This window comes from Pleurodeles waltl, chromosome 5, assembly GCF_031143425.1.
Source record: "Pleurodeles waltl isolate 20211129_DDA chromosome 5, aPleWal1.hap1.20221129, whole genome shotgun sequence".
Taxonomy (NCBI): domain Eukaryota; kingdom Metazoa; phylum Chordata; class Amphibia; order Caudata; family Salamandridae; genus Pleurodeles; species Pleurodeles waltl.
This window is the reverse complement of record NC_090444.1, coordinates 1,499,161,917-1,499,189,327: the sequence shown is the minus strand read 5'-3', so window position 1 is coordinate 1,499,189,327 and position 27,411 is coordinate 1,499,161,917. Positions and strand designations below refer to the sequence as shown.

Sequence of the window (27,411 nt, the reverse complement as noted above, 5' to 3'; positions counted from 1 at the left end):
TTTAATATCTGTGGGCTATTTTAACCATCCACATACTGAAAAAACACACAGTATTCACACCAAAGTGCTCCCTCCAAAAGTGAGGTTGAGCCCGCCTTCTAATGTTAGATGTACCTAATGAGGATTCAAATTCTCTCTGAAGCTAGGTCCTACGTGAGTCTATTTTGGGAGTCATACTCTCAGTTATATAAGTCGTTCCAAAGAATATGGAGGAGCCCTTCATTTTAGTAGCTCTCATACCCCTGGCAAGAGAATAGGATCATTCCAATGTCATTGCATCCTAACATTAAAATTATGCCAGAACCATGCTCAACTCCCTATTCAGCAACAGGCAAAATTCTGCCACCGTGAAATAAATATTTTTTGCCATGATGAATTGATTAGCTTTTCTGCTTGTGAAGTTGTAGATCTGCAACTTCATGTCAGAAAATATCAGCTGTGGGTTCATGATATAAAAAGGTGAGAAGGACATTAGATATAAAGTTGATAACTTTGTTGATATGAGGCAAGGCCTAAATAAGGAAATTCCATCATTAAGCTCATGCAGTAGTCTAGCTTCCCCATGACAAGTGAATGTATGCATATTTTGCGTTATTTAATGGAATAGTTGTTTTTTTATGTTGAGCAGCTGATATCATACAACTATGGTTGTTGTGTGGTTCAAGGAGTGCAGCCTGAATTTAGTATTTAATAGAACAGAATGCTTTCCAACTGTGAGCAGGGACTGAATCAGGGAAAAAAGTGGCTGACATATGGATGTTGGAAGAGTTAGGGGAGCAGAGGATTTCAGTTTTAAAGGACTAGCCAAATAAAAGACAGTAACCTCCAGCGAAGAGGTATATAATGAGAAAATAGGGTGCCAAGGAACTGGAGCTAGATGTATCAATATTAGTAATTGCAATTACCTAATTGTGATTTTCTGCAAAACACAATTGGGAAATCACTATTGCTAATATATAAAACTCATTGAGTTTTATTTAGCGATTCCTAGAGTTTCACGAATTCTAATGAGGTAGATTACAATTTTTGATCTATTAGGAATCACAACCATCACAAGGATGCTGACCTGCTGGGGCCAAGTCTGTGACCGATGTAAAGGAAAGCGGGATGTGTTTAAGAAGAAAAAAACTATAATGGTTCAAAATCATTTTTTCAACAGTGGGCACTGGTCTGTGGGACCCCTACCTGCTTAAAAATAATATATTTTTAAAAATTCTCAAAGGGGAATGGGTCCCTTGTGGACGTTGCTGATGTTGGTGCAATATGCAAACAGACATTTTGGGTTTAGCTGGGAGAAAAGGATAAAGGGCTGATACTAGCTTGCCATAACTTTATCGAGGATGTTAGTGAGGATGAGAAGTTAGTGCTAGTAAATTTCCATATATTCTGTGGTTAAGACATTTTTCTATTTGAATAATTTGGATGACACATTGGTTTTTAAGAATCGGATGGTGGGAGATTACCAGGGCTGATTACAGGCAACCAGATTTATAATTTATATAATTTTCTTATTTAAAAAAGGTCTGCATTTAATGCACAACACATTATGCTGTTGAAGTTGATTAATACAATTGGATGAGAGTGTATGCATCAATATGCAAGGTATCTAGACATAAAGGGTTTGGGTGAGGGTCTCTTTCTGATCTTGAGGTGGGTAAATCAGTGCTTGGTAGAAGAGTTCTGTGCGGTGAAGTAACGGTGATGCTGGCAAAGTCATATCAGAAGGAAAATTATTCACTCTCTTAGTTAATGAGAGATGTGTGAGCATTGCTCGTTGTGCAAGGAACTGAGAGTAGAATGTGTTGTTTAATTAGAAAGGTATATAATTGTGTCACTAACGGTAACGCCTGAAAGTTGGTGTGTGGCTAATAGAGAAAAGCAATAGTACACAAAGACAACCGGCTACCCCAACTAGACTGAGGTGTACATAATATAGAAATAAATGTTCCCTATGGGAATACATTTATATTTACACCATATAGAACCCTTCCTGGTGCTTGAATGCAACTTTCGTTTAAAAAAATGAATAACATGAAACTCTTATTGATGTACATTAAATAATCAGAACCTTCTATTCCTTCTGCATTTATATTGAACCAAACGAATGTGCAGTGCTTCAATGTGTAATATAATTTACAAACACTTATAAATCATATATAAGTGTAAAATACACCCAGTGGTGGCTGACACTCAACGGGGATTGCGGACAGGAGAGGGTGAAAAATAAAAATAAAAAAACAGTTACCTGTGGGGGAGACGGGTTCATCTCCCCTCCGTCCTCTTCCTCTTCTCGGCTGCACACAGGCTCCTAGCCAATCACAACACTGCTGTCACCAGGATTACAGTAACATCATGATTGGTCTGAGAGCCTGCTTTGCTGCTCAGACTGGGAGTGGGAGCCTTGGAACGTTCTCCACTCGGCTTGCAATACAGCCAGGTAGAGATCATGTAAACTGTAAACTTCATACTTGTATAGCACACTACTCACCCATTAGGGTCTCAAGGTGCTATATGCATACCGCTGTGGAACCCCTCTTGGCTTTTCCCTGTGAGGTGCCCAATCCTGGGCAACCTCCAAGATGAAGCCAGGCATTCCAGCGCTGTTGGGGCCGTTGTGGAGATTAAGCAAGCTATTGCCCAGAGTTACAGAGTGGGACCCATGAATTAGATTAGGCACCAATGCGAGAATTATCAGGTCCAAGGAAATTGAGCCCAAGACCCACCGAGGCAGGAATTGAACCCTGGTCTTAGGCCAGATTTCTGCATCAAGGTCTGCCGCTCTAACCATTGAGCAACACTTCTCCACCAAGTGCAAAGTGCACATGTCTGCTTGGCCGGCCCAACACAACCGGCCAAACAGCCATGCGCACATTGTGGTGCAAATAGCCCACCTTAGGTCCCCCTCCCTCCAGCCCTGCCCCACCCTTTCTTCCAGGAAAAATACAATGATAATATCATAGCATTATTATCATTTTATTTTTCCTTTCCCCAGTGGGGCGACACTCCTCTGCCTTAGTGGAGCAGCTAACCCTGAATACACCCAAGGCGGGTATTCACAATTTACACACAATCAAATCCTTTTCAAAGTCTGTGAGGTATTCTAAATAATTAATTCAAACTTAACGAAGGGTAGGGGTGTTGATGTTTCTACCCACAGTCTATTTGCAGGTCTCATCAAGACAATGGCCCTCTGACAATGGAACTTTGTGTCCAATAAATAAATACACAGTAAGGCACACAACCCTTAAGCCATGCGCCATGGTGGAATAATGGCTTGCAGCAGTTTGGATGCAGGGCTTGGATTTGAAAAGACTCTAAGTTCATCCTTAGGCAGTGAACAGGTGGGTTTGCCCCACTACCCTGTGCATTGTGGTTGACCCACCACAGCAGGTTAGTTGCAGGGCCTGGCTGCAGATTTTGGTTAGTTACCTTTAAAAACATGAACATTTCCATAGCAAAAAAGCATTTACCCAGATGATATACAATAAAAAAGAATCAAACGGATTGTTGGAGTTATGAAATCAAATGCAATATCAATTTGTCTCACCCTTCATTGTACTGCTTCATTATGTGGATATTGTGGGAAACTGGAACCTTGTTGCAGTAGCCCCCAACTTTGTGCCTGGTTACTGAATGCAACTTGGATTGAAGGGCACTGAGATCCTGCTAACCAGATTCCCAGTGCCAGTGCTCTTTCCCTAAAACATTGAAAAGGTAATTGCATACACCTTTAGCTACCACTATAAGTCCCTACTAAAAGGTACGTAGGTACCCAGGGCATGAGGTACTATAGGTAGGCCCCTGAGGGCAGCAGCACTGATTGTGCCACCCTCTAGGGTCATGCATCCAGATGCACCCAGGACTGCCATTTCAGGCTCAGTGTCCTGGTGCAAACCTAAAACACAAACTCGATTTGCCACACTACCTGTGTGCTCTGTCCACCATACACTGCATTTACTATGGGTAAGTCACCCCTCTGGCAGGCCTTATAGCCCTAAGGCAAGGTGCCCCATATTATATGTGAGGGCATAACTGCATGAGCAATATGCCCCCACTGTTTCCTTGCCAAAACTGAGATATAGTGAGTAAACAGAGCAGCCATTTTTTATACGTGCTGGCCATTTGTCAACATGAGTTAATCAGCTACATAATGGCTACTCTGAATCCTGGGTTGTTTGATATCAAACAACTCAGAATGATAAATCCAAACTGGTACCAGTACTGGATTTATTATAAAATGTACCCAGGGGTCGCCTTAGAGGAGCCTCCTGCAAAAGCCAACTATCCTGGCATGGTTGCTGAATGGTTCCAACCATCCTGCCACATCCAGACAGCCAATACACAAACCTTGGGGGAGAGACCGGTCTCTCTGGTCTGTAAAACAGTGCCCTTCCTAGGTGGAGGAGCTAACATCCCCTCCCTCAGGAATGTGCACTGCCCTGGCAGTGAGCTTCAAAGGGCTACCACCCTTGAAACTCGATCCCCAGGCCTGCTACTAGCAGCAGATGGCCTCCCCCTTTGCAAACCCTCCCTTTTGGATGGAACAAAGGCAGGAAACCACACAAAGGGTAGGAAGAAAGCTCTCAACCTAGCATGCACTACCCCTAAGGTGTTGTCTGCGAAGTGGACCCTCAAATTCAGTTTCCTCCATCTTGGAATGGGGGAAAATTATCAATCACTTTTACGGCAGTGACCCTTCCCACAGGATATGGTCACTATAGAGTGTGTAGCCACACATATGTAAGAGTCCCATTAGACACTACCGGGTTCCCCCTTAAACGCCCAATAAATTCAGTATTTACACCAAGAATTTATATTAATCAGTAACAAAAGAAGACAGCACCAAAGAACCCGACAGCACGAGAACAGAGGACCTCCTGCACCAGAAGAGGCTCAAAGACCCCTGCTTGCTGTGCTGCACCAGAGTCCCGACAATCGCCGCTGCTGAGGAGCTAACCACTGGACTGACCTCAAAAGACTCAAAGGACCTCCAGGCTTTGCAAATGGCTTGAGTTATCCCTCCTGACTGGAGGCACCACTCAAGAACCAAGAAAAGCAAGAATCAGCAAAGGTGTAAGGGTCTCTTCACCAACCGGCTGATATCTTTGCTACCAAAAGCTGCAGCAGGACCTGACAGCACACAAACCACAGCTCGGACAAGGCCTATAAGTGGGCCAAATTTTGTGTCACTGCACCGTTCCATGGCCGAGTTGTGCCAATACACTAGGTACTGGTCAGTGCCCATAGGACTACAGTAAAAACAGCGCTCCCAGAGCTGCAGTTGGACCAGGACGAAGCCCTAGTTAACGGACTTCAGGAACACCCTGGACCTCCCAACAAAGTGCCCTCATCATCCTGCAAGGTCCCCGGAAGAAGACTTACCTACAGCTCCAAAGGTCCTCACTGCGCACAGCCTCCAAAACCTCCAACTCGCCCTGCATCTGGCCGCCCTGCATCTGGCCGCCCTGAGCCCTGCATTACGGAACCAGCTGTGTGCTGTGGGTCCCTGACCCCTTGTGACCTCAACAGCCCAGGAGGACCCCGCGGCACCACCTTTAAATCTGCAAACCACCTCTTTTTCTAGGTGGCCCCACCAAGTGGCCCTGTGCCTGTGCCAAGAGACATTCCAGCTCTTTTCCCGCTGGAATTGAGCACCGCCCAAGGCTCTACAGCAGGCACAGTGTGACCACCACCCTCATCGACCATCCTGCAAAAGAAGAGACTGGTAACTCAACTGTGTGATTTACATGTATTTTTACAGGTGGTGTTCCATTGATTCCTTTGGTGTGTAATCACTCACAGAAAGACTAACTTTATTAGAACTTGGAAAAACCATAACTCAAAAAGTACTGAATGTATCTTAACCATTTTGGTCTTAAAAATTATACAAAAATCTGAAGTATGTTTATAAATTCAGGACTAGAGTTTTTCCTTGAGTGTGTGTGGTGCATGATTGATACTGTGAGTACAACAAATGCTCAGCACATCTCCTGGATTAGCCTAAAGGCTCCACCAGCTACCTAAAAAATTGGAGCATTAGGTGATCTGATTTGTACCTCTGGAAACCAATGTGTGGTTGCCTGGATCCCCTACACAGTGTGCCTAGCTTTGCACACTGCATAGAGGGCCAGCCTCCTACAGATATTAGTTGCCTCATCATAACGTCTACATCCATTAACCCAACTTTAGCTGTTCAACTTCTTCTATCGACCAAATAGATCAAACACTGAAATAAAACAAGGTAGGAGACAAAGATACTAATGAAGAAATGGATTCCAATTTGAACTAAGTTGTCATTCAAAAATGTAGGCCAGCGTGCAGAGATGTGAGCTGGAAAGATACACATTGGAGGTAAGATGCTAAGGAGGTAACGAGATGTCATTTAGAAGACAGATCAGACATGCCAATTGAAGAAAGAAATGCCAATTGTGCCTTTAAAGCACATGATGGCCAATCTAAAATAGGTCTAAACATTCTGGATAACAGTGACAGCAGCCAGTGTAGAAGTACACTAATTCTATGATACTTTTTCTCCTTTTATAAAACACTACCAGTTTTAAAAAGGGTACCCAAAAGGGCTTCCAGTGGGCGAGTTTTGTCCGGCTCTCACACTTTGTAATATTTTAAAGCAGTTAAAAGGTCCCTATCAGGCTCTATGTTTATATCACTAACTTTATTAGCAGACTGAGTGATCCATTTCTGAACAATAAATGTAAACAACATTCAGGACATTCATTTCAGCGATGTAATTCCTGTTTATATTTCATGTTTTACTTAATCGTGCATTCCCTAAGACTGTTAGCTTTTTTCAGGATGTTGTGTTTCCGTATATTTTTTTGTGTAGCATAGTACTCTTGTTTATAATGGGCTGGCATTGAGAACTCTGCAGTTGAGGTTGAAGGCAGTGCCAGTTTCGAAAAGTGCCTGTCAGTGGGCCAGAAAGGTGTTCAGAACACACAGACATCCAATTGTCAGCCTGTCTGCAGAGCACAGAGCAGTGGTTACATTTTGCAGTTACAATTGTAATTCTGTGCAAATGTGTGCAAAGTAGGTGCACAGCTGTCAATATTTTAACAGGGTAAAAGAAAATGCCCCATGTAAGCAGTGCTTACAAGTGAGTGATTTCATTGTGTGTCAAGTAAAAGAGATACGGGGAAGTACATTTGGGAAACAGCAAAACAAGGGTGTTGAAGAGGAAAGAGATGAACTTTAAGGTGTGCAGATGGAAGGCATGTGGAGAGAAAAAGGGTGCAATGTCTGACATAGACAGGAGTGATTGAGAGACTCTGACCACTAACCTTTCCACATGCACCATTAATGTTTAATTCACAGTCTCACAATTTCAGAATTGAAATATTTTCAATATTATTTACAACAAAGTCATTGTTATTACTCACGTATCTTAAATAGATAACAGCTACTGACCAATCGGTAGTCCTAGTCCTTCCTAGGTTTCGGTGTAAGTCAGTTGTTGTGTTATGCATTTGGATGCAATAACAGAAAGCTCACAGAGGAACTAAACTACCTGTTGGGTGGCACAAAATGGAATCAAAGAAGTCAAGTTTACATCTTTCAGCCACACCTTAATTGCATAGGCCACCACCCCTTTTGAATGCCCCCACTTATTTCATCCAACTTAAAGCCCTGGTGTGAAGCGATCTGTCAAAAAGGAAGTTAGCTGCAGCTTCTGTCTAGCAGCAGTATTTTTGAGTCCCTTTTCACAAATTCTGATTGTACATGAGATACTCTCACTGCGGGGAGACATCAACGTTATTGGAGCAGTAATTATTATTGTTTGCAATATAGAACTTATTGAATGTGCATGAATCTAGTGAATGCATCTAAAAAATAATTGTGTTTCTCAATAGGCAATAGATGAACCAGTTCAATCACCACATGATGCAGAAGAGGACTTGGATACACACTCCAAAGTAATATTTTAATTTACTTTTTGTTTAATTTTAGTTAATTTTATTTCTCCTGTTGTTGAGTACAATTACAGTTCAGATGCTGACCTTTACCATTTACTTTTCCAGATGTGTTCTCCAGCACAGCTCAGGCAGCAAACCGAAGAAGTATGTGCTGCTATTGATGTAGTTTTACAAGATCCTCTCTCCCTGGTAAGGCAACGTATGAGGGAAATCTGAAGTTTGCTGTTCACCCTTAACATTTTTCCAATAATATTTGTTTCTTTTCTGTCTGCAATGCTTTAGCATCATGTTCCTGCTCCACCTTCCTCAAAGTTGTTGAGTCATTCTGATGAGAAAAAGGTACGTGAGTAACTCATAGCATTTGACTATTTATTGTATAGATACAGATATTGTGTATCAAACATTTTGAAGGATCAGAAATATATATATAAATATATGTGTATTAACCAGTAGCAAGAGTTAGAGATTTATGGTTTGCTAATAACCTTGGTGCCATTTGAAAAATCTTCATGAATATTCTCTCCAAAAAAAAAGCAAATTAACTTCAGCTCCTTCCTGGAAAGCTTCGGAGTGATACATCCAGCTGGTGCAAAAATTGCTGAACGGAATTACATCAGATTAGGTAGGAAGCTAGATCTTTGTCCACAGATTGTGCTTCTTTGGTGTAAATTCATTCAGAAGTTTTTGGAAAATAAAGGTACAAAATATTTCCATATCTGGACCATTGGGGTTAGCTGCAGTTAAAAAATAGAGTACTCTGATTGGCCCAGGGAGCTTTTTTTTCTTGCAGCCAATTCGCTATAGTGGCAGTCAGACTCCTGTGAGAACAAGCACTCTGATTGGCTATGAGCAATATGAGAGAAATGTTGCTAGCAGCCATTACAGGACTTGTGGACTTAGTCCCCTTTCCTGAAGGTAAAGGACGGAAGCTTGGAGCCAATGGTGGCCCCTGTAGCCCCGTTGCCTGGGTCCAATTTTGTAAAAAAAGGGGGAGGGAAGGCAGCCTCCCACCCCAGGCCTTGATAAGCCCCCAAGGATCCCATTCACCATAAAGGGGAGGAGGCTGCATGACTCCCCTCCATGAGCCTCCATGAGGGACCTTATCCCATGGATCAGTATTCAAAAATAAGGGTAAGCGGGGCCACAAGGCACCTTTTCCTGAGCCTAAGTAGACCCAACGGGCAAATTAAATGTTAGTGGGAGAGAAGCTATGTGGCTCCCCCCCAGAGCTGTGAAAAGCCCCAAGGACCCTGTCCCCCAGGGATGGCTCAGTAACTTTGTCCCAAGGAGCCCACCCATGGACATAGCAGTTTTCCTGCCTACACTGTTGCCGGCAGAGAAACATGTTTGCTCCTTTCTGGTGGTAGCATTTTTAAGTCTCCCGCCAAACGGGAGCAAACACTAAGGGACATTTTTATAAGCCCCATGGGCCACTGTTGTGTCACATTTGTGATGCAACTGTGGTGCAAACCTTGAACTCATATCTATATGGCCACACAAAGACACTTTGCAAGGCTTTTACTGCCCTCTTAGATATGGAGTAAGGCAAGTCAGTGCAAATTGCTACACTGCCTTGCTCCGCACAGGGAGGCATTCCATGAGGGTTGCTGTGGGTTTTCCCATGTAACACCCATGGATTGTAATGTACCCCAAGATTTGCAAGAGCTTGAAAACCTAGGGATGCACCAAACCCTTGCTACTCCCCAGGGGAGGCACAATGAGGAGAAATATATTTATTTCTCCTTGTTTTTTCCTCTTTCTACGTGTGCTGCATTGTGCACCCGGCATAGGAAGAGGAAAAAGCCTCCCAGGGCTGTTGTACAGGAAGGTGCCCCTTCCCGCACAAAGACAATCCTGCATGCAATGCAGACACCCTTGTGCCATGATGCAAGGGTGCCTGCATTGGCGTTAGGCAGCCATTTTGCACCCGTGCAGGGGGAAAGGACAGGAATGTGCTCTATGCTATAGGTACAAAACATTTCTGCCCTTTCACTTTGATGCAGGGCAGTGCAGCAAGGTGACTTGCTGTGCTGCCCTGCGCCAAGTCCCCTAAGCTTTTCCCCTCAGTATGCTCCCAGCAATCAGGAGATTTTACAATGCTCCTACCTGCTGGGAGAAGACTTCTGTTCTGCAGGGAAATAGAACAAATATTGCTCCCGCCCCAAGGAAGCAGCATAAATTGCACACAACTCTGGGCCCCAGGTCCCCTCTAGGGCATAATGAGGCTCAGAAAGAGAGGCCATGTGCCCCTCATCTTTGTAGGTATTTATGGCTGAGAGGATAGGGTCCCTGGGGCCCGAGAAGGCCCAGATCCCCTCCCCTTTAAAAACAGATACAGCCCTGGGGTATAGGGTCTCCAAGGCGTAGTGATGGTCAGGGCATAGCCCACATTGACCCCTCATCCTTTTAAATCTATTTGAACCCATGGTATGGGCTTCCTGGTGCCCTAAAAGGTTCAGGAAGGGGGCTGCGAAGGCTCCCTCCCCTTAATAGTAACATGCAGCCCCAGAGGATGAGGTTGGGAAGGGAAGTTGTCCGGCCTTCCTCTTTTTTATCACATTTGACCCAGGGGAATCGGGTCCCAGGGCCTGATAAGGTTCGGGATGAGGGGCTGAGTGGCCCCTCCCTCCTTTTTTGTTTAATTTGGCCCCATGTGATTGGGTCCTTAGGACCTATTAAGGCTTGGAATGAGCCTCATGCTGCCCTCTCCACAATATATATGTTTTGGCCCCTGGGGATGTGCATGCGTGGTGGGGGTTGGCCTTACATATGATAATAAAATATTACTCTACGTTAATAAAAAAACCTCTAAATTCACAGTAAAAAAAATCTTCCATTACATCATGGTCAATATCACTGCAACATTTGCAATGAAATTATTCATGAGAGAACTACACATAGTTGGGGGGTGAGTTATAGTTATAGTTATATATTCATGGCACACGCAGCATATATATTCATTCAAAAAAACAAGCGTTACAGGAACGTTATTGTTAGGCTCATATTTTAAACATACCAAACCAGAGAAATTCACCTGTTATAGTTAAATTTAGCACAAGTAACTATAATTTGTGCCCTAAGGTAACTATAACTCGTGCCCTCACCATGCACAGTTATCTTATCAATAATTTTACTGCAGATGTTACAGTGACATTATCAATGATGTTATCAAAAATGTCATGAGTGCTGTAATTTGTGGAGTAATTAACAATGCATTGCAAGGGTGTGTGTCATAGTTTCCTTAGGTCATGAGTAAGTAAGTTAATTTTTATGATTTTTTAATTCTGATTCTTAACTGTATTATCCCTGTAACCTTTGTTTTTTTCAGTGAATTTGTAATTGTTTTTCAACCTAAAGTAATTTACATTACTTCAACCACCTACAGCCAGGTCCTGTGGCCACCCCTAATGACAACCCAACCCCGTCCTGCACATGGCCAAGTGGTGCCAACTCCAGTCCCTTGGCCCTTGTAAGAGCAAGCTGGTGATAAGAAGCATTAAATTCATGCATAAATGTGCTGTGCCAGAAGTATCGATGCAGCACCTGTCTCACTGCTGAAGAATCAATACAGCATCTGTCCTGTGGCTGGAGAATTGGCATAGTGCCAGTCTACATGGCTGTAGTATCAGCACAGCACTTTTTGTATTGCAGACTCACCAACACAACGCATCTGGATTCTCCACACATCGTCCTCGTTGCCATTTTTTTTTAATCGACCCCCCGCTACAGTAAGGAACTGAAGTTGTTTTTCGAAAATTGGCGCATTGCCTTTCCTGCTAGGAAAGAATTGACGTATCACCTCTCCTGCCAGTAAGTAACTGAGGCACCATCTCACCTGCAAGAAAAATTGATGCATCACCTCCCCTATGCAGTAGGGAACTGACACATCGCTTTGCTTTTCTGGCACCTCACCTCCCCTGTGACCTGCACCATCTTTGTTTTTGATGCATCCCAAATCTTTTATTCTAAAGAGATACATCCATTGAGTACTATGGTTAAAGACTTGCTTAACCTTTTAAAAAGAGATATTTAGTCTTGTGTATGTTGCACTTATGCCATATTGGTCTTGTTATACTCAGATAAATATTGGCTAGTTTTTTTTTTTAAACTGGTGTGGAGTACATTTGTAGTGTTTTCATTGTGGTACTGTGTGTGTACAAGTACTTTACACATTACCTCTGACAAGACTAACTTGAGCCAAGCTACCAAGGGGGTGAGCAGGGGTTATCTTAGCTGTGTTACCCCCTTACCCTGACTAAAGTGAGGGTCCCAACTTGGACAGGGTGTAAACCACTGCCAACTATAAAGGCCCCTATTTCTAACATTGGTGGCAGTGGTGGGATAGGAATTGTATTTGTACTTTACATCAAGTGATTGGTGTACACTACTTTCATATCCCAGACCATCTCATACCTAGATACTGTTTCTCCTTTTTCTCTCAATTGGTCATTTTTTCTAAAGTTACTCCTGTTTCATCTTGATCAACTTGAAACTCTGTGTGGGTGTTGTACCTGTGAAGCCTTGACGGAATGGAAATTAACTTCTGGCACCTAAACACCTATACTATGAAGTTGCTGAGAGTTTCCTGTAAGGAGAGGGGCTGATGTGAAAAGGAGGTCCACGAGGAGAGATCTTGAGACAACCCTGTATTTTTAGGAGGAAACACACTGGGTAGCAACACTATCAGATGACTCTAGGGAGGACCCCTCTGAGTTTGTAAAGGATGTAATGCCTTGAGACCTCCTACAGTATCCCAAGCCAGAAACCTACGAGGTCAGATGCCCTGTGGAGGAAGTAGAGAAAGGGAAAAAAGACTTTACAGAGGCTCTAGTGGAGAGAGGGGAGCCCAGAGAGAGGACATGCCCTACTAGATCTTCCTCAACCTCTCTCCTGAGGAGTTCAATGACAGATAGGCTGAGATGGATTTGCAGCTGCAGCAGGATTAACCAGATTTCAGAGGAGAGAGGAACTGAGGCTGAAGCAGCCCTAGTGGAGGAGAGGAGGTCTGAGGTGCAGAGAGCCTTGTCCCAGGAAAAGGAAATTATTTTAGCTCATGAGTTGAAGATAAAAAGAGAGCTGGACTTGGAAGCCAGGAAGGCTGATGTCAGCACAGATGGTGGCAGCAAAATTACAATGTCCAGTACATAAGAAAAGGTCCACATACCTACAGACTTGGGTCAATATTTAATAGAAAATGAAGATGATCTGAGCTGCACCAAATTTGGCAGCGTTGCGCTCAATCATTTTCAAAATGAAGGGATGCACCATATTTATTAGAATACTGCCCACCCATGTGTTTCCCCCTGTGCTGAATGTACTGCCATGCGCAAATGCAGCCACCCTTGCACCATAGTGCAAGGATGGCTGCGTTGAAAGGGAGATTGTTTTTGTACAGGAAGGAACACCTTCCTGCACAGAAACAATCTTAAATGGTGATTTGCTCTTTCTACATGTGCTACAGAAAGAGCAAAAAATTAGGAGAAATGAAAGCACTCTACTGGCTCAGGAAAAGAATGACAGGGAGATGTGTACCCCCATGAAGGAAACCCTCATCTGGGAGTATGGAGTCACCCCAGAGGAGGGTAGGATGAGTTTCAGGGACTGTCAGACACTTTCTAATGAGATGGGGATGCTGTGGGGTACTTTTTCCAGGCACTGGATGGTTGGGTGAAGGGTAGTATGGTGAGCACACATGAGGGGCTATACAATTTGATTGCTGGAAAGCATATGTTCTGTCACAGTCTTCTAGAGCTATACCAACACCTGGTGGAATGTGAGATCTCTGACCCCAGGGAACTTACTCTGGAGGCAGACCTCTGGGTGAGTGCCAGGCGTTCTTAGGAGGCACTGGGGGTTTATCCTAGGGGGAGTGGCTAAGGTTTTCCCCATCAGAGTCAGGGGGACGGTTGCAGTGCCCCAGACAGGTCCCAGTGTAGTAGGGGAGGAGAAAGGTCCCATGTCCTTTCTAAGAGTAGGAGAACAGGGGGGAGTGGGCAGAGGCCTGTGTGATTTTTCTCCAGCCCAGTTCCTAGATTGCTGTCAGAGGGGGCACAGGCTGGGGGACCTGGTCTGTATACGGAGACGATCCACTGATGGAGGTCCCATAGTGTCAGGAGCACTTAGGGGTGCAGCTGTCTCAAATATCCCACCAGTTCTGGTATCTGGCAGCACCACTCCAGAAAAGGGGGTGCAGAAGTCCAGATGCATGGCACAGAGGAGGAGACCCCAGTGCGAAAACCAATGGACAGACTTTGCCAGCTCTGAGGTCAGAGCATCCCAGCAATGAACCTCAAGTCACTTTTGGCTTGGAAGGGATTGATGCTCGATCAGATGGACAGAGGTTGTGAGACCTGCAGCAGGCACATCCAGGGTCCATGTTCTATCACTCTAAGCAGGGACGTCCATCAAGCTATTGAATAATCTACCCTAGATTTAGACTGGAAGGGGGTTGTGTTGGACCTTGCCCTTTTTGCAGGGTTATCCCCAAACATTTTTCCTTCTTCATCCAGTTTTCTTACCTGTTTTTGTTAGTGTTAGGACTCTGGGCACTTTACCACTGCTAACCTATACGAAAGTGAACATGCTCTCTGTATAAAATGTATTGGTGACTGGTTTCTCCATGATTGGCATATCTGATTTGCTAGTAAGTCTCTAGCACATTGCACAGTGTATGCCCAGGGCCTTTAAATTAAATGCTACAGAAGGACGTGCAGCACTGATTGTGGCACCCACAAGAGTAGCCCTGTAAATATGGTGCAGGCCTGCCATTGCCGCCTGTGAGTATAGTTTAAATACTATTTCTACCTGGCAAGCTCACCCACTTTCCAGGATTGAACCTTTCCTTTTATTACCTGTAGGTCACCCCTAGGGTAGGCCGAAGGCAGCACATGGGCAGGATGCAGTGTATTTACAATGTAGGAAATATAGTGATGAGTTTTACATGTCCTAATAGTGAAATACTACTAATTTCATTTTTCACTACTGCAAGACCTATCTCTCCCATAGGTTATATGGGGATTGCCTTGAAATATCTCTTAAGTATAATTTCTTATTGGGAGCAGATAAAGATGAGTTTGGGGTCTCTGAACTCCCAATTTAAATATATATCTTTTGGTGAAATTGTTTTGTGAATTGTAAGTTTGAATATGCCAATTTCATTAAGTGGGCATTTTCTTGCTTAACCATTCTGTTCCTCGGAATATCTGCTGAACACATGTCTGGGTCAGGACAGCATTTGAGCTGTTTGTGCATTCACTCTAGACAGTCACACAAAAGGAGCTGAAGTGTCACCTGTATACCCTGATGGCCCATCACCAGGCTGATAGGTCTTCCTGAGCTAGGGTGATGGGAAGAGCTGGCACTTGCACCTGAATAGGGCCGTGCCTGTCTTCACACAAAGCAGTCTCCAACCCCCTGGAGTGTGTATGGGGCCAGGGCAGGAAAAGGCAGAGTCTTGTACACTACAAAGACTTCTCTTCGAACTTTGCCCACTTCAAAGACAGAAATGTTTACAAGTACTAGACGTCTGACACCACACAGAAATAATCCTTCTGGACTGGGGAGATTTTGCCGGGAAGAAGAGCTGCATGCTGTAAGAGGAACTGCCACTCTGTGTGCTGCTTTGTCGTGCTGGCCTTCTATTTGCTGAATCTGTCCTGGGAGTGAATGGACTGCACTTGGCTTTCTACATCCTGCTTCCAAAGGTTCTCCAAGGGCTTGAACTGAGCTTTCCTCCTGTTAAGAAGTCTTGTGGGCATCCAAGACTTCATCTACCAATTGCCTGGGCTCTTCTGCTGAGAGTCATAACCTGCCAAGTGGTGTCAACTCCAGACCCTGGGCCCTTGCAAGTGCAAGCTGGTGATCTGAAGGAGAGAATCCAAGCATCAACGCACCTGTCTTGCAGCTGAAGAATCGATGCAGAGCCTGCTCCGCGCCTGGAGAATCGACACAGTGCCTGTCTATGCTGCAGCAAATTTGATGCAGTGCCTGTTTCACCACAGTCTCATCAACAGAGCACGTCTGAATTGTCCATGCATCATCCCTCGGGCCAATTTTTCATCAACCCCGCAGAGCAGTAAAGAACAGAGGCCACATGTCTGGAAACTGACGCTTTGCCTTTCCTGTGAGAAAAGAATTGATACATCACCTTCCTGCCAGTAAGGAACTGATGCATCATCTCACCTGGGAGGAAAGAATCAACTCATCACATCCCTGTGCAGTAAGGAAATGAGGCATTGCTTTGTTTTTCCAGCACATCACCTCCCCTGTGGTTCACATCGTCTTTTTTTGTTGCATCCCAGGTACTTTGTGTTAAAGAGATACGGACATCGATTCCCATGGATTAAGTCATGCTTAAACTTTTATAAAAAAGATATTTGACTTTGTCGGTTTTATTTTTGTTGTTTAGGTCTTGTTTTACTCATATAAATATTGGCTCTTTTGTTAAAATGGTCTGGAGTACATTTTTGGTGTTTTCACTGTGTTACTGTGTGTGTGTGTGCGTGTACAATTACTTTACACATTACCTCTGAGATAAGCCTAACTGCTTGAGCCAAGCTTCCAAGTGCTTGAGCAGGGGTTATCGTAGCTGTGTGACTCTCCTACCCTGACTAGAGTGAAGGTCCTGACTTGTATAGGGTGTAAACCACTGCCAACTAGAGACCCATATTCAGTGAAAAAAAACAAATGTTACAGGGGCGTTAGGAAATATAATTTTAAAAAACATAGAAATTCACTTAAAAAAAACAAAGGTTACAGGGACGTTATAGTTAGGCTCATATTTTAAATATACAAAACCATAGAAATTCACCAGTTATACCTCAAGTAACTATAACTGGTGCCCTTGGGTAACTATAACTCACACCCTCGCCATGCACAGGTATGTGATCAAGAATTTTACTGCAGACAGATGTTACAGTGACTTTATCAATAATGTTATCAAAGATGTAATGAGTGCTGTAATTTGTCAGATAATTAGCAGTGCATGGGGAGGGTGTGAGTCATTTGATGCCAAAGACTTGTGCCCTAAGGTAACAATAACTAACGCCATGCACTTCTAATTACCCCAGATATTACAACACCTATGTCATCTCCTATAACACCACTGATACTGTAACTGAAACATTTGCAGTACAATTATTGATGAGATAACTGTACATGGTACAGATGTGAGTTATAGTTACCTTAGGGCATGAGTTATAGTTACTTGAAATAACTGTAACTATAACAGCTGAATTTCTATAGTTTTGTACCTTTAAAATGTGAGGCTAACTCTAACTCTCTGTAATCTTAGTTTTTTTAGTGAACTCTAACGTCCCTGTAACCTTCATTTTTTTTAGTGTATATATGTATATATATATATATATATACATATATATATATATATATATATAGATAGATAGATCTCTTTCTCCCTCACACACACAAACACACATATATATATACATATATATATATATGTCACTGACACAAACAAAGGTTACAGGGACGTTAACCTGCAGATCCATGGATGGGGCAAAAGAAAACCCTATGTATCCTACAGTGTCAGGATACCTGTATACTGACCCCCTATGTGTTTTTGCGCTCTTTTTTTCTCACCCCGAGCTGACGCGACAAACAAATTGGCAGCCTACCACCTACCCAGGCCAATTTTAACAACAGGGAGCGGGGACAAGCAGCACCCCTACCAGGCCATGTTTAGCCCGGAGGACTACCACCTTCCTGGGGCCAGGCCAATTTTAACAATGGGGAGAGGGGCTGCGCGTCCCCACTCCCGTGCCACTTTCAACCCCAGGGACCACCACCACCCTTGTTCAAGGCTGATTTTAACAATGGGGTCGGGAGGGTTGCGCAGCCCTTCCTCTGGCATGTTTTTGGCTTCTGGGCCAGGCCGTGTGGTTAAAACCACGCCTCACACCAGAGCTGGGTTAATGTATGGTAATTAAAAATTACTTTACCTTAAAAAAACGGAGACATTTATTGAAAAGAAAAAAGGTTAAAGGTTTGGTATTTTAAATAAAATGTAAAAAAAAAATGTAATTTGCAAACAAACCAAAGGCTTTAGGGCCATTATTGTTAGGTTCAATATTTACCCCTGCACAAAACCATAGAAAATCAGCTGTTAGAAGTATTTTAAGAAATTGTAACTCGTGGCCTAAGTTAAATATAACTCTCGCCATGCACTAATTACCCAATATATTCCATCAGTCATGACATCTTCTCTCACATCAGTTAAGATGTAACTGCAGCATTTGCAGTAAAATTATGGATGAGAGAACTCTGCATGTGCTTGTTTCTAATACTTTTTTGCTGTGATTTTTGCTATTTCACAGCATGAGAAATTGAGATTTACTTTTTGTATATAATGCAAAAAATTTAAAATAAATTATCTGCTTCGCAACAGCACTAAAGGACAGGAAAATAAATAGAATAAGACATCCCCCTACTGTCAGAAATGTGTTGTGGAGCTAAATAGGACCATGGCTCAAATTAAGGAAGGCTGAAAGCATAGTATTACAATGTGTATAGCAATGCAGACCATGGTGGTCATTCTGACCCTGGCGGTCTTTGACCGCCAGGGCGGAGGACCGCGGGAGCACCGCCGACAGGCCGGCGGTGCTCCAATGGGGATTCCGACCGCGGCGGTAAAGCCGCGGTCGGACCGGCACCACTGGCGGGGTCCCGCCAGTGTACCGCGGCCCCATTGAATCCTCCGCGGCGGCGCAGCTTGCTGCACCGCCGCGGGGATTCCGACCCCCCCTACCGCCATCCAGATCCCGGCGGTCGGACCGCCGAGATCCGGATGGCGGTAGGGGGGGTCGCGGGGCCCCTGGGGGGCCCTGCAGTGCCCATGCCACTGGCATGGGCATTGCAGGGGCCCCCGTAAGAGGGCCCCTACATGTATTTCACTGTCTGCTGCGCAGACAGTGAAATACGCGACGGGTGCAACTGCACCCGTCGCACAGCTTCCACTCCGCCGGCTCGATTCCGAGCCGGCTTCATCGTGGAAGCCTCTTTCCCGCTGGGCTGGCTGGCGGTCTGAAGGCGACCGCCCGCCAGCCCAGCGGGAAAGTCAGAATTACCGCCGCGGTCTTTCGACCGCGGAACGGTAACCTGACGGCGGGACTTTGGCGGGCGGCCTCCGCCGCCCGCCAAGGTCAGAATGAGGGCCCATGTTTTAAATGCATGAAACTCAGAGCTGTAAGCAGTGGAAATCAATGATGGTCCAATAACCTTTGTTTAAATTTTAAATAAATGCCAAAGCAATATATAACTTTCTAAAAGGAACACTTTTCCAATGTTACAAATTGAAATGTACTTCATAAGGCTGCTGTTGCAGTGTTATTGCGATAAAAGTGTGCTCTACTGCTTTATCATGTAAAATTGGACAAGCTAATACACCTAAAAGAAACCTGTGCAAATTAGTTACGTAGCATAAGAATGGTTCCTTTCCACTCATTAGACGAAGGGTATAATTTGATAGAAAAAAACATTTACTATGAAACAATGTTTTACAATGACCAGTACCTCAAGTTTGAAAAAGGAAAACAATCCACTTTATGATTCAGTGTGGGTTACTTCACTATTATTTTCCAGTGGTAACTTGCATTTCTTCATACAAACACTCTTTTCCCCCCTATTTACATGTTGTGATATCCTTATTTCTATGCCATGCACTTTCTCTCTAGCTGTATGTCCCCTGCTGCTCAGCTAGTGTGACTGTGAGGTAATAGAATGCTGATTTGTGCATAGTTTGAGTGAGTGTCAATTGGAATGTGTGGGCTGAGCAGCAAGAAAGCTCCTCCCGGTAAGGCCTTTCTGCTACCTTCATAACATCTACCTGTAGCCTGAGACTCCTGCCTTGTGAATACATCTTATCCTGTTTCAACTATACTACTGTTCACTGTGCATCATCATTTACCACATATGTGCTTATCAGCACCACTTAGAACTGCCATCTCTGTAAATATTTTACTCAATTAAATAAGTAAATTTAAAACATTTAATATTTGTCTGCTTCTAAAAATCTATTGTTTTTTTCTAGATTATGGTATTTGTCAGATGAGCCACAAAGCAACTATTGTCATGTGATATAATCATTGTTTTACCATGGTGAAGTTGTGCCTACAAGGCGCTGTACAAAATCCACATGTGTAGGCTTAGCAGTGCAAAAATATTAAGAATAATGAAGAGAAGGTTCTTATTATTTAACAAATATTAGCAAAGCTAAATGTTTTTGCCTAATTTTAATAATGCTCTTTATTGATTGACAATTTTGATTGTGTGTATTGTTCAATGCTTCAATAAAAATTAGTGTAGGGGTAGATGAATAGAAGGGTGGATGACAAATTCATGAATGGATAAAAAGAAAATATGATCCTAAAAGATACAGTACATACCTGGCTCAATGGCAGGAAACTTGATGACTTCAAACCTCAACTTTCACTGAATGCCAAATCACTTGCATTCACCTTGACGCCAAACTCTCCCTTAAGCAAAATGTTGCCAAAACAACAATGGCATGTTATCATTAGAAAGTCAAGCCATTTCTTCCAGAAAGTAACTTCAGAACTGCTGTTCAAACCCTTGTACTCTAACATCTGGATGGCAGTAATTCCTTACTCGAGGGTCTCTCAAACTTCACTCTTAGGAGCCTCCTATGCCCCAGAACACCTCTCATCCATGGCGTGAAGAGATCACAGTGTGCCTATACTGATGGAATTCCTTTTGCTCCCCCTGTTATCCTGCACTATCTTTAAAACCAGCTGCCTTATTTACAAAGTCAGAACAATCAGCACCACCACTTACCTTGCAAGATTATTTCTCAGTTTAATTGCCACCAACTGCCTCAGAGTATGAGGGTTAAAGCTGGGCAGACTAGGCATGAAAACGAATGGACAGGTTTATTATCTTTTAGCACAATGTATCTCAGGAACCAAAGTTACTGCACTGAGTTGTGCAAGGGGAAGAAAGAATGTGCAGAGCCATATTTTAGTAAAAGTGCCATCCTGCTGCTCATTGCCCCTGCAATGGTTACCTAGCACCAAAGACAGAATTTGAAACTGTTCAAAGGTGTGCATGGGCTTTCTAGTATAGGAATTGTACTAGAAGCACACATGTCCAGTACAAAATCCTATTCATAGCCAAATTCTTAAAACTTCCACATATTGTAAGCACAGCACACATGCAATGTGTGGAATGTTTGTGAAAATTAAAACATTTCTACGTGTTAGCAGCTGTTTGAAGAGGATTTTATATTTTTTTACATAAAAACTGGTCTGCTATTTTCACAGATCATGAGTTGCATCAAATCTTTAGGTGCTTGCCCTAATCCACTCATGTTACACCAACATATACCCACTTGATAAAAAGTGGCACAATGAAATGCTGAGAAGACAGCACCATTCCAATGCAAAAAACCTTCTGTGCTAGAAAGTAAATACTCTTGCAAGAGTCTGCACTGATTTGTGTGACTTTTCTCCAGCCCAAACCATTTAGGTAATATGGTCCAAAGTTCTGTTAAACATGATTGGCTGTTAATTTATCAAACTATAAGCTCTTTTTACAGCAGAGATTTTGACTACGCTACTCACTTTACCAGGGGTGGCATTGGAAGCCGGGGGCTCTGGATAATTGCCCACTTTAACTTAATACTTCTCTCGATGGATGAATGGGTAAGACAATGTTTCAGTGCATAGATGGCTAAAATCATTTTAGGACTCGCTTACTCACTGATGCACTCACCGAGTCATTGACTGATTTTGTGAGACAACCTATTGAGATACCTGTCATTACTCCTAGCTCACTTCTGGAAATACTTATTTGCAAAGAATACACTCAGTAAGTGGAATCATGCAACTTCAGACAAGAATCAATGCAGTGTCCCTGATGCTTTATTTCTAGTACTATTTAACCGCTGAAATAGAAATTGTAGTAACTAAACATCAGTTTATGATTGAAATGTGCAACAGGGGCACAAACAACATGGCAAAATAGCCGATGACCTCACAATCAGAGAATACATATCAGAAGAAACCTGTTATACATCCACAAGGGTGAAATGCTAATCACCATCCTATGCTCAGTCAAGAGTTTCCTTGCAGCTGAGACAGTAATCACTACAGTAATCACTACATGGTACTCAGGGTCTGTGGGAGGCTAAGAGGCTCCAGTTGGAGCTGGAGAAGCTCAAGCTAAAGCATGGAATGGAGCGCTAGTTGGAACTAGCCAGGTTCAAAAGAGAGGTAGAGCAAGAGAAAAAACACCATGGAGAAAGAGAAAATCACAATAGAGAAAGAGAAGATTGCCATATAGGATATCAACATGCTTTTAGCTCAAGAGCAAAGCTTGAGGAAGCTGAATCTAAAGAGAAGATCAAGCACAGATGGTGGCATCCGTACTACAGTGATGTCTGAGGGGAAGGTGCATATACCCAAGGATGTGGTAAAGCATTTTTTTGTGAGGGATGACAAAGGGCATCGGTTCAGGGCTTATAAGGTAGTGCTGAAGATGCACAGGGTCCCTGAGAGAGAATGGGGGCAGGCCTGTGGAAGTATTTCTGAGTGGGAGGGAAAGACACCTTGGTGGCACTAAAAGAAGAGGATACGAAGAGGTACCCTGCCATTAAGGGCACCCTGACCAGGAGGTATGGTCTGAACCCAGAAAGTTACAGGGTAAAGTTTAAGGAGAGTACTAAACTTAGGACTCAAACTTGGGTGGGGTATGTTGATTCTTTCTGCAGAGCACTGGAAGAGTGAGGGGCAGCAAGGTAACAGACTATCAGGGGCTGTACAATATGATTACATGGAGCACTTGTCCAGTTGTTTTCCAGACCTGCTCCAGCGCTTGATTGACAACTAGCTTACTGACCCTAGGAGGCTTGCTAAGAAGGTAGACCACTGGGTCAGCACCTGGGTCCAAACAAAGTTGGGTGGGCAGCGTTCCCAACCGAAGAAGAAGGAGGGGGGACAAGGTAAGGAGTTCTCAAAAGGGGCCAGGAATCCCAACTCCCTGTTGACAAGAAAAGTTGGTTCCCTTCAAGAAAGCCTACAGGGAAGGCACCCCTGAAGTGTTTTGCCTGTGTCCTGTTGCTTGGGTATTTCAGGAGGAGTCCCAAGTGTTCCAAGCAGCATAGCCCCCCACCGGTAGGCAGACACCAGGGTTGGTGCATGTAGCGCTTCGGGAGGAGTTGGTGGGGAGACAGCTGAGTTAACCCTGGTCTCCCTGCGTGAGGGTAAGGTGGTCCAGAGAACCTTCATGATTGATAACACTAAGAAGTACAGGCAGTAGGTGACCATCAATGGGAGGCAGGTGGAGGCCTTGAGAGACACAGGAGCCAGAATGACAACTGGCTGCTGTCATCTGGTGTCTGAATAGCAGGTAATCCCAAATGTAGTCCATCAGGTTGTAGTAGTAGACAACAATGAGCGGCAATGTCTGATAGCTCAGGTTCCCTTTGAATGGGGGGGTCTCAGGTTCCCTGAGGGCTTTGAGTCCATCCATGCCTGTTGACTGTCTGCTAAGGAATGACCTGGAGCATACCACCTGGAAGGAGGTGGAGCACAGGTCACACTTGGAGATGTTAGGATTGCCAGAGCGAGTTTTCATGACCACATGGTCCATGGCCACCAGAGAGGGCGATCAGAAGGACCTGGAGCCTGAAACATTGGCCCAGGTCCCTGCAAGGAGGAGGAGAGGTAAGGGGCATGAGAAATCCACTCCTGAGATTCCCAAGGTTCGGGAGGAGGCTGAACCTGATGGGGCTGGAATGGAAGAAGGGGCCAAACTGGGTGACCTACCTGAGCTGACCCACTGGTAGTGGGAAGGAGGCTGTACCAGGGAGAAGTTCTGCATAGCACAACAAATGTGCCCTACTCTTGATGGACTTCAGAAGCAGGCTGAAGCCCAGGCAGCTGGTGACGCCTCTGGATCTCACCTGATTTACTGGGAAAATTATCTCCTGTATAACAAGCCTAAGGTTGCTGAGCCTGTGGCAGCCAGTTTGCTGGTGGTACCCTCTCATATCAGATCCTTCCTACAGGGTCTGTCTCATGATGTGCCACTGGCAGGTCATTTGGGGCAGGACAAGACCTTTGAAGTGCTTGTCACCTTCTTCTATTGGCTCCAAATGAGGAAAAGCAAAGATGCGTTTTGCAGGACCCGTCAGACCATCCAGACAAGTGGCAAATCTGGGAAGAAGTGCACGGCTCCTTTTCAACCATTTCCTGTCATGAGTATCCCTTTTGAGCAGGTGGGCATTAAAATTGTGGGGCCTCTGGATCCCAAGACAGCCATGGGCAACAGCTTTATCCTGCTCTTGGTGGACCATGTCACCCAGTACCCGTATGCTATCCCTCTGAGCGCAGTGACTGCACCCGCCGTGTCCATGGCACTAATGGGGATCTTTATCCATGTGGGTTTTCCCAAGGAAACTAGAGACCTAGGGCCAGATGTAGGAAACAGTTTGCGACTCGCAAACCGGAGTTTCCTATGCAGAAATGCATTTTGCGAGTCGGAACCGACTCGCAAAATGCATTTCCGACTCGCAAATAGGAAGGGGTGTTCCCTTCCTATTTGCGAGTCTGAGTGGTATGCAATACCATTTGCGACCGCGTACGCGGTCGCAAATCGTATCGCAGTTACCATCCACTTCAAGTGGATGGTAACCCACTCGCAAATTGGAAGGGGTCTCCATGGAACCCCTTCCACTTTGTGAATGGACCCAAAAATATTTTTTCAGGGCAGGGAGTGGTCCCAGGGACCACTCCCTGCCCTGAAAAAATACCGAAACTAAAGGTTTCGTTTTTTTTTTTAAGTGCAGCTCGTTTTCCTTTAAGGAAAACGGGCTACACTTAAAAAAAAAAACTGCTTTATTGAAAGCAGTCACGAACATGGAGGTCTGCTGACTACAGCAGGCCTCCATGTTTGCGAGTGCCTATACTCGCTATGGGGCCGCAATTTGCGACCCACCTCATGAATATTCATGAGGTGGGTCATTGCGACCCCATAGCGAGTCGCAGTCGGTGTCTGAGACACCGTACTGCATTGCAAATTGCGACTTGCAATTTGCGAGTCAGATGGACTCGCAAATTGCAAGTCGCAATTTGCAATATTGCTACATCTGGCTCCTAATTTTTAACTCTTATTAAATGCAATAAGGTATCTCAATGTACCAGAACATTTTGAAAGGGGGTTTCCCCTTGCACTGATCAACCCCATTAGTTGGCAGATGCTGGTGGCTGCTGACTCTGAGAGTTCCCTGGGCTCCGCTAACCAGTCCCAGAGTCAGTGCTCTATGCTCTAAAGGTATATGGTAATTGGTATCATTCTAATTGGCTATGACAACTTACCTCTAAGTCTAAGTATATGGAAGGGCATGTATGTTTAGAGACCACCAGTGGACATAATGCACTTAAGTGTGCACTGTTGCGGTGTTTGGTGTCATTTTAAAGTCAGGCATGCCTTGCAGGGTGGTTTTAAAATAAAACTATGTTGAAATCTGACGTTGGAATTAAACATAATGCCAAAGTCCACACCTACCTTTTTATAACTTATGTCACCCTTATGATCTGCCCCAGGTGTCCCAAGGGTAGAATGTTGTGTTATAAAAAGCAGAGACAATACAAAATATGTTTTATTTGCCCTGGAGAGGAAAACAACCCAAATTGTTTTCCCTATTGTAGTGCTGTTAGCCCCACAGACTAACATTGGAAGTGTTTATTAAATTTAATAAAGTCTAACATTTGATTGGAGCTAATTAGCAATATCATTCAAAGTATTAAAATATACAATAAATCCAACAACTTTCAAAGGGTGGGTTTTTATAGCTAATATAAGAAAGTAGTTTTAGAGCTTACTACCATATGCATCCCTGTAGCAGCCTCTTCTGATTAGTCAGCCTTTTACAGTCTGAGCTAAGCTGCTACTTGAGTAGGTGTGAAGAGGCATGGGAATGAAGCAAAACAGGCATTTGGTGGTAGAAGACTTAACTTCCTGGAGAAGCCAGGGAGAGGAAGGGGGCTGAGGAGATAAGCTGGACTTCAAAGGCTGGAGAACAAATCTCACAGGACCCAGGCCAGCTCCCACGTCCTTGATCACCAGGTGGATGGGAGCCCCCTTAAAAGGAATAGGAGAGGGACTGAAAGGTGAGTGTAGTCAGAGGTTAGCCACACTCTGGGTTTGGGTTACACAGACACACACTCCAAGGAGAGAATTTCTCCATTTTGGTTTTTGTCAAAACAGTGCATCCTGGGTCACAAATTAGCCATGCTTCACAGAAAATAGTCATAGCAGAGGGAGGTAACTTTACTCCCATTGGTTGGGCTGTCCTCCCTCTTGCCATTTCCATGTGAAAGACAAATATGGGAGAGCTGCCGGAGCTCCTCAGATCACTGCCTGGAACATCAGAAGAAGAAGAAGGACTGCTCTGCTAGACCCTTGGACTGAAAAAGGGCTACACATACTGCACTCTTAAGGCTTCACAAAGAAAGGACGGTGCTTAACTCAAAGGAAAAGGTGTGTACTCCCTGATGTGCAACAGTTACAACAGAAATGAAAGAAGTCACCTATTAGCCCAAAGAAAGGATCACCCCTGCTGACTAGTGGTAACTAAATTTTTCCTTCAGCCCGTCGGGATCAATGTTTCTAGTTAGGAAGGCGGTCTTCAGGCCGTACCACCCACATGTGTTATAATGTTGCGGCCAGACCTCTTCGAGGGAAGTGGTCTGACTGTCACCATGGGGCTGGTGGTCTCATGACTACCAGACTTGCAATCAAGCCCTAAGTCCAATCACCATTGGCCTAAAACTTTGACTTTGTTCTGATCCAGTGCAACCAGATAGCAGCAAGTGCCACTTTATGCATTTTTGCACTAGAATGCACTTTTTAAAATGTATTCTTTAAAAGTTCATATCTCAGTTCTTTCTATATTGGATTTTTGTTGTAGGGTGTCATTTTAAAGATACAAATACCCTCTATTGTTACAAACTGGTGCTGGATTTTTATTGTGTTGTATCCTTCACTTATTTAGGTGGTCATTACAACCCTGGCGGACGGTGTTAAAGCAGCGGTAAGACCGCCAACAGGCCGGCGGAAACCGGCAACAAAGACAGCCACTTTAACACTCCGACCGCCATGGCGGTACAAACAAACAGCTCGGCAGTCACCGCCAACAGACAGGCGGAGGACAATGTACCGCCCACACTATTATGACAGGCCAATTCGCCACCGCGGATAAGAACACGGCAGAAACAGGCATTTCGAATGAAAAACGCTCACCTCTACCCACTCCACGGGGAAGGAGAACACCATGGAGCCGGAACTCCATATTTTTCCTGCGATAGAATTCCTGCTCCTGTACCAGGAGCACCAATGCCGGCGGCGAAGACCACGGTGAGTACTGCACCTATGACACAGGGGAGGGGGGAGGCAAAAAACAGGGACACACACACGCAACACCCCCACCCACACCCACTACAACACA

At 44.3% G+C, this 27,411-nt stretch overlaps 1 protein-coding gene across 3 annotated transcripts in view; it reads left to right on the top strand.

Annotated features, from left to right (window-relative positions):
* MLIP (muscular LMNA interacting protein) overlaps positions 1-27,411 on the top strand; it is a 1,731,317-nt gene that overhangs the window by 1,118,612 nt on the left and 585,294 nt on the right. For all 3 annotated transcript variants that reach the window (XM_069235789.1, XM_069235787.1, XM_069235788.1), the window contains 3 exons: positions 7,869-7,931; positions 8,037-8,120; positions 8,214-8,270. In XM_069235789.1, the coding sequence (XP_069091890.1) occupies positions 7,869-7,931; positions 8,037-8,120; positions 8,214-8,270 (204 nt within the window). The remainder of the gene's footprint in view (positions 1-7,868; positions 7,932-8,036; positions 8,121-8,213; positions 8,271-27,411) is intronic.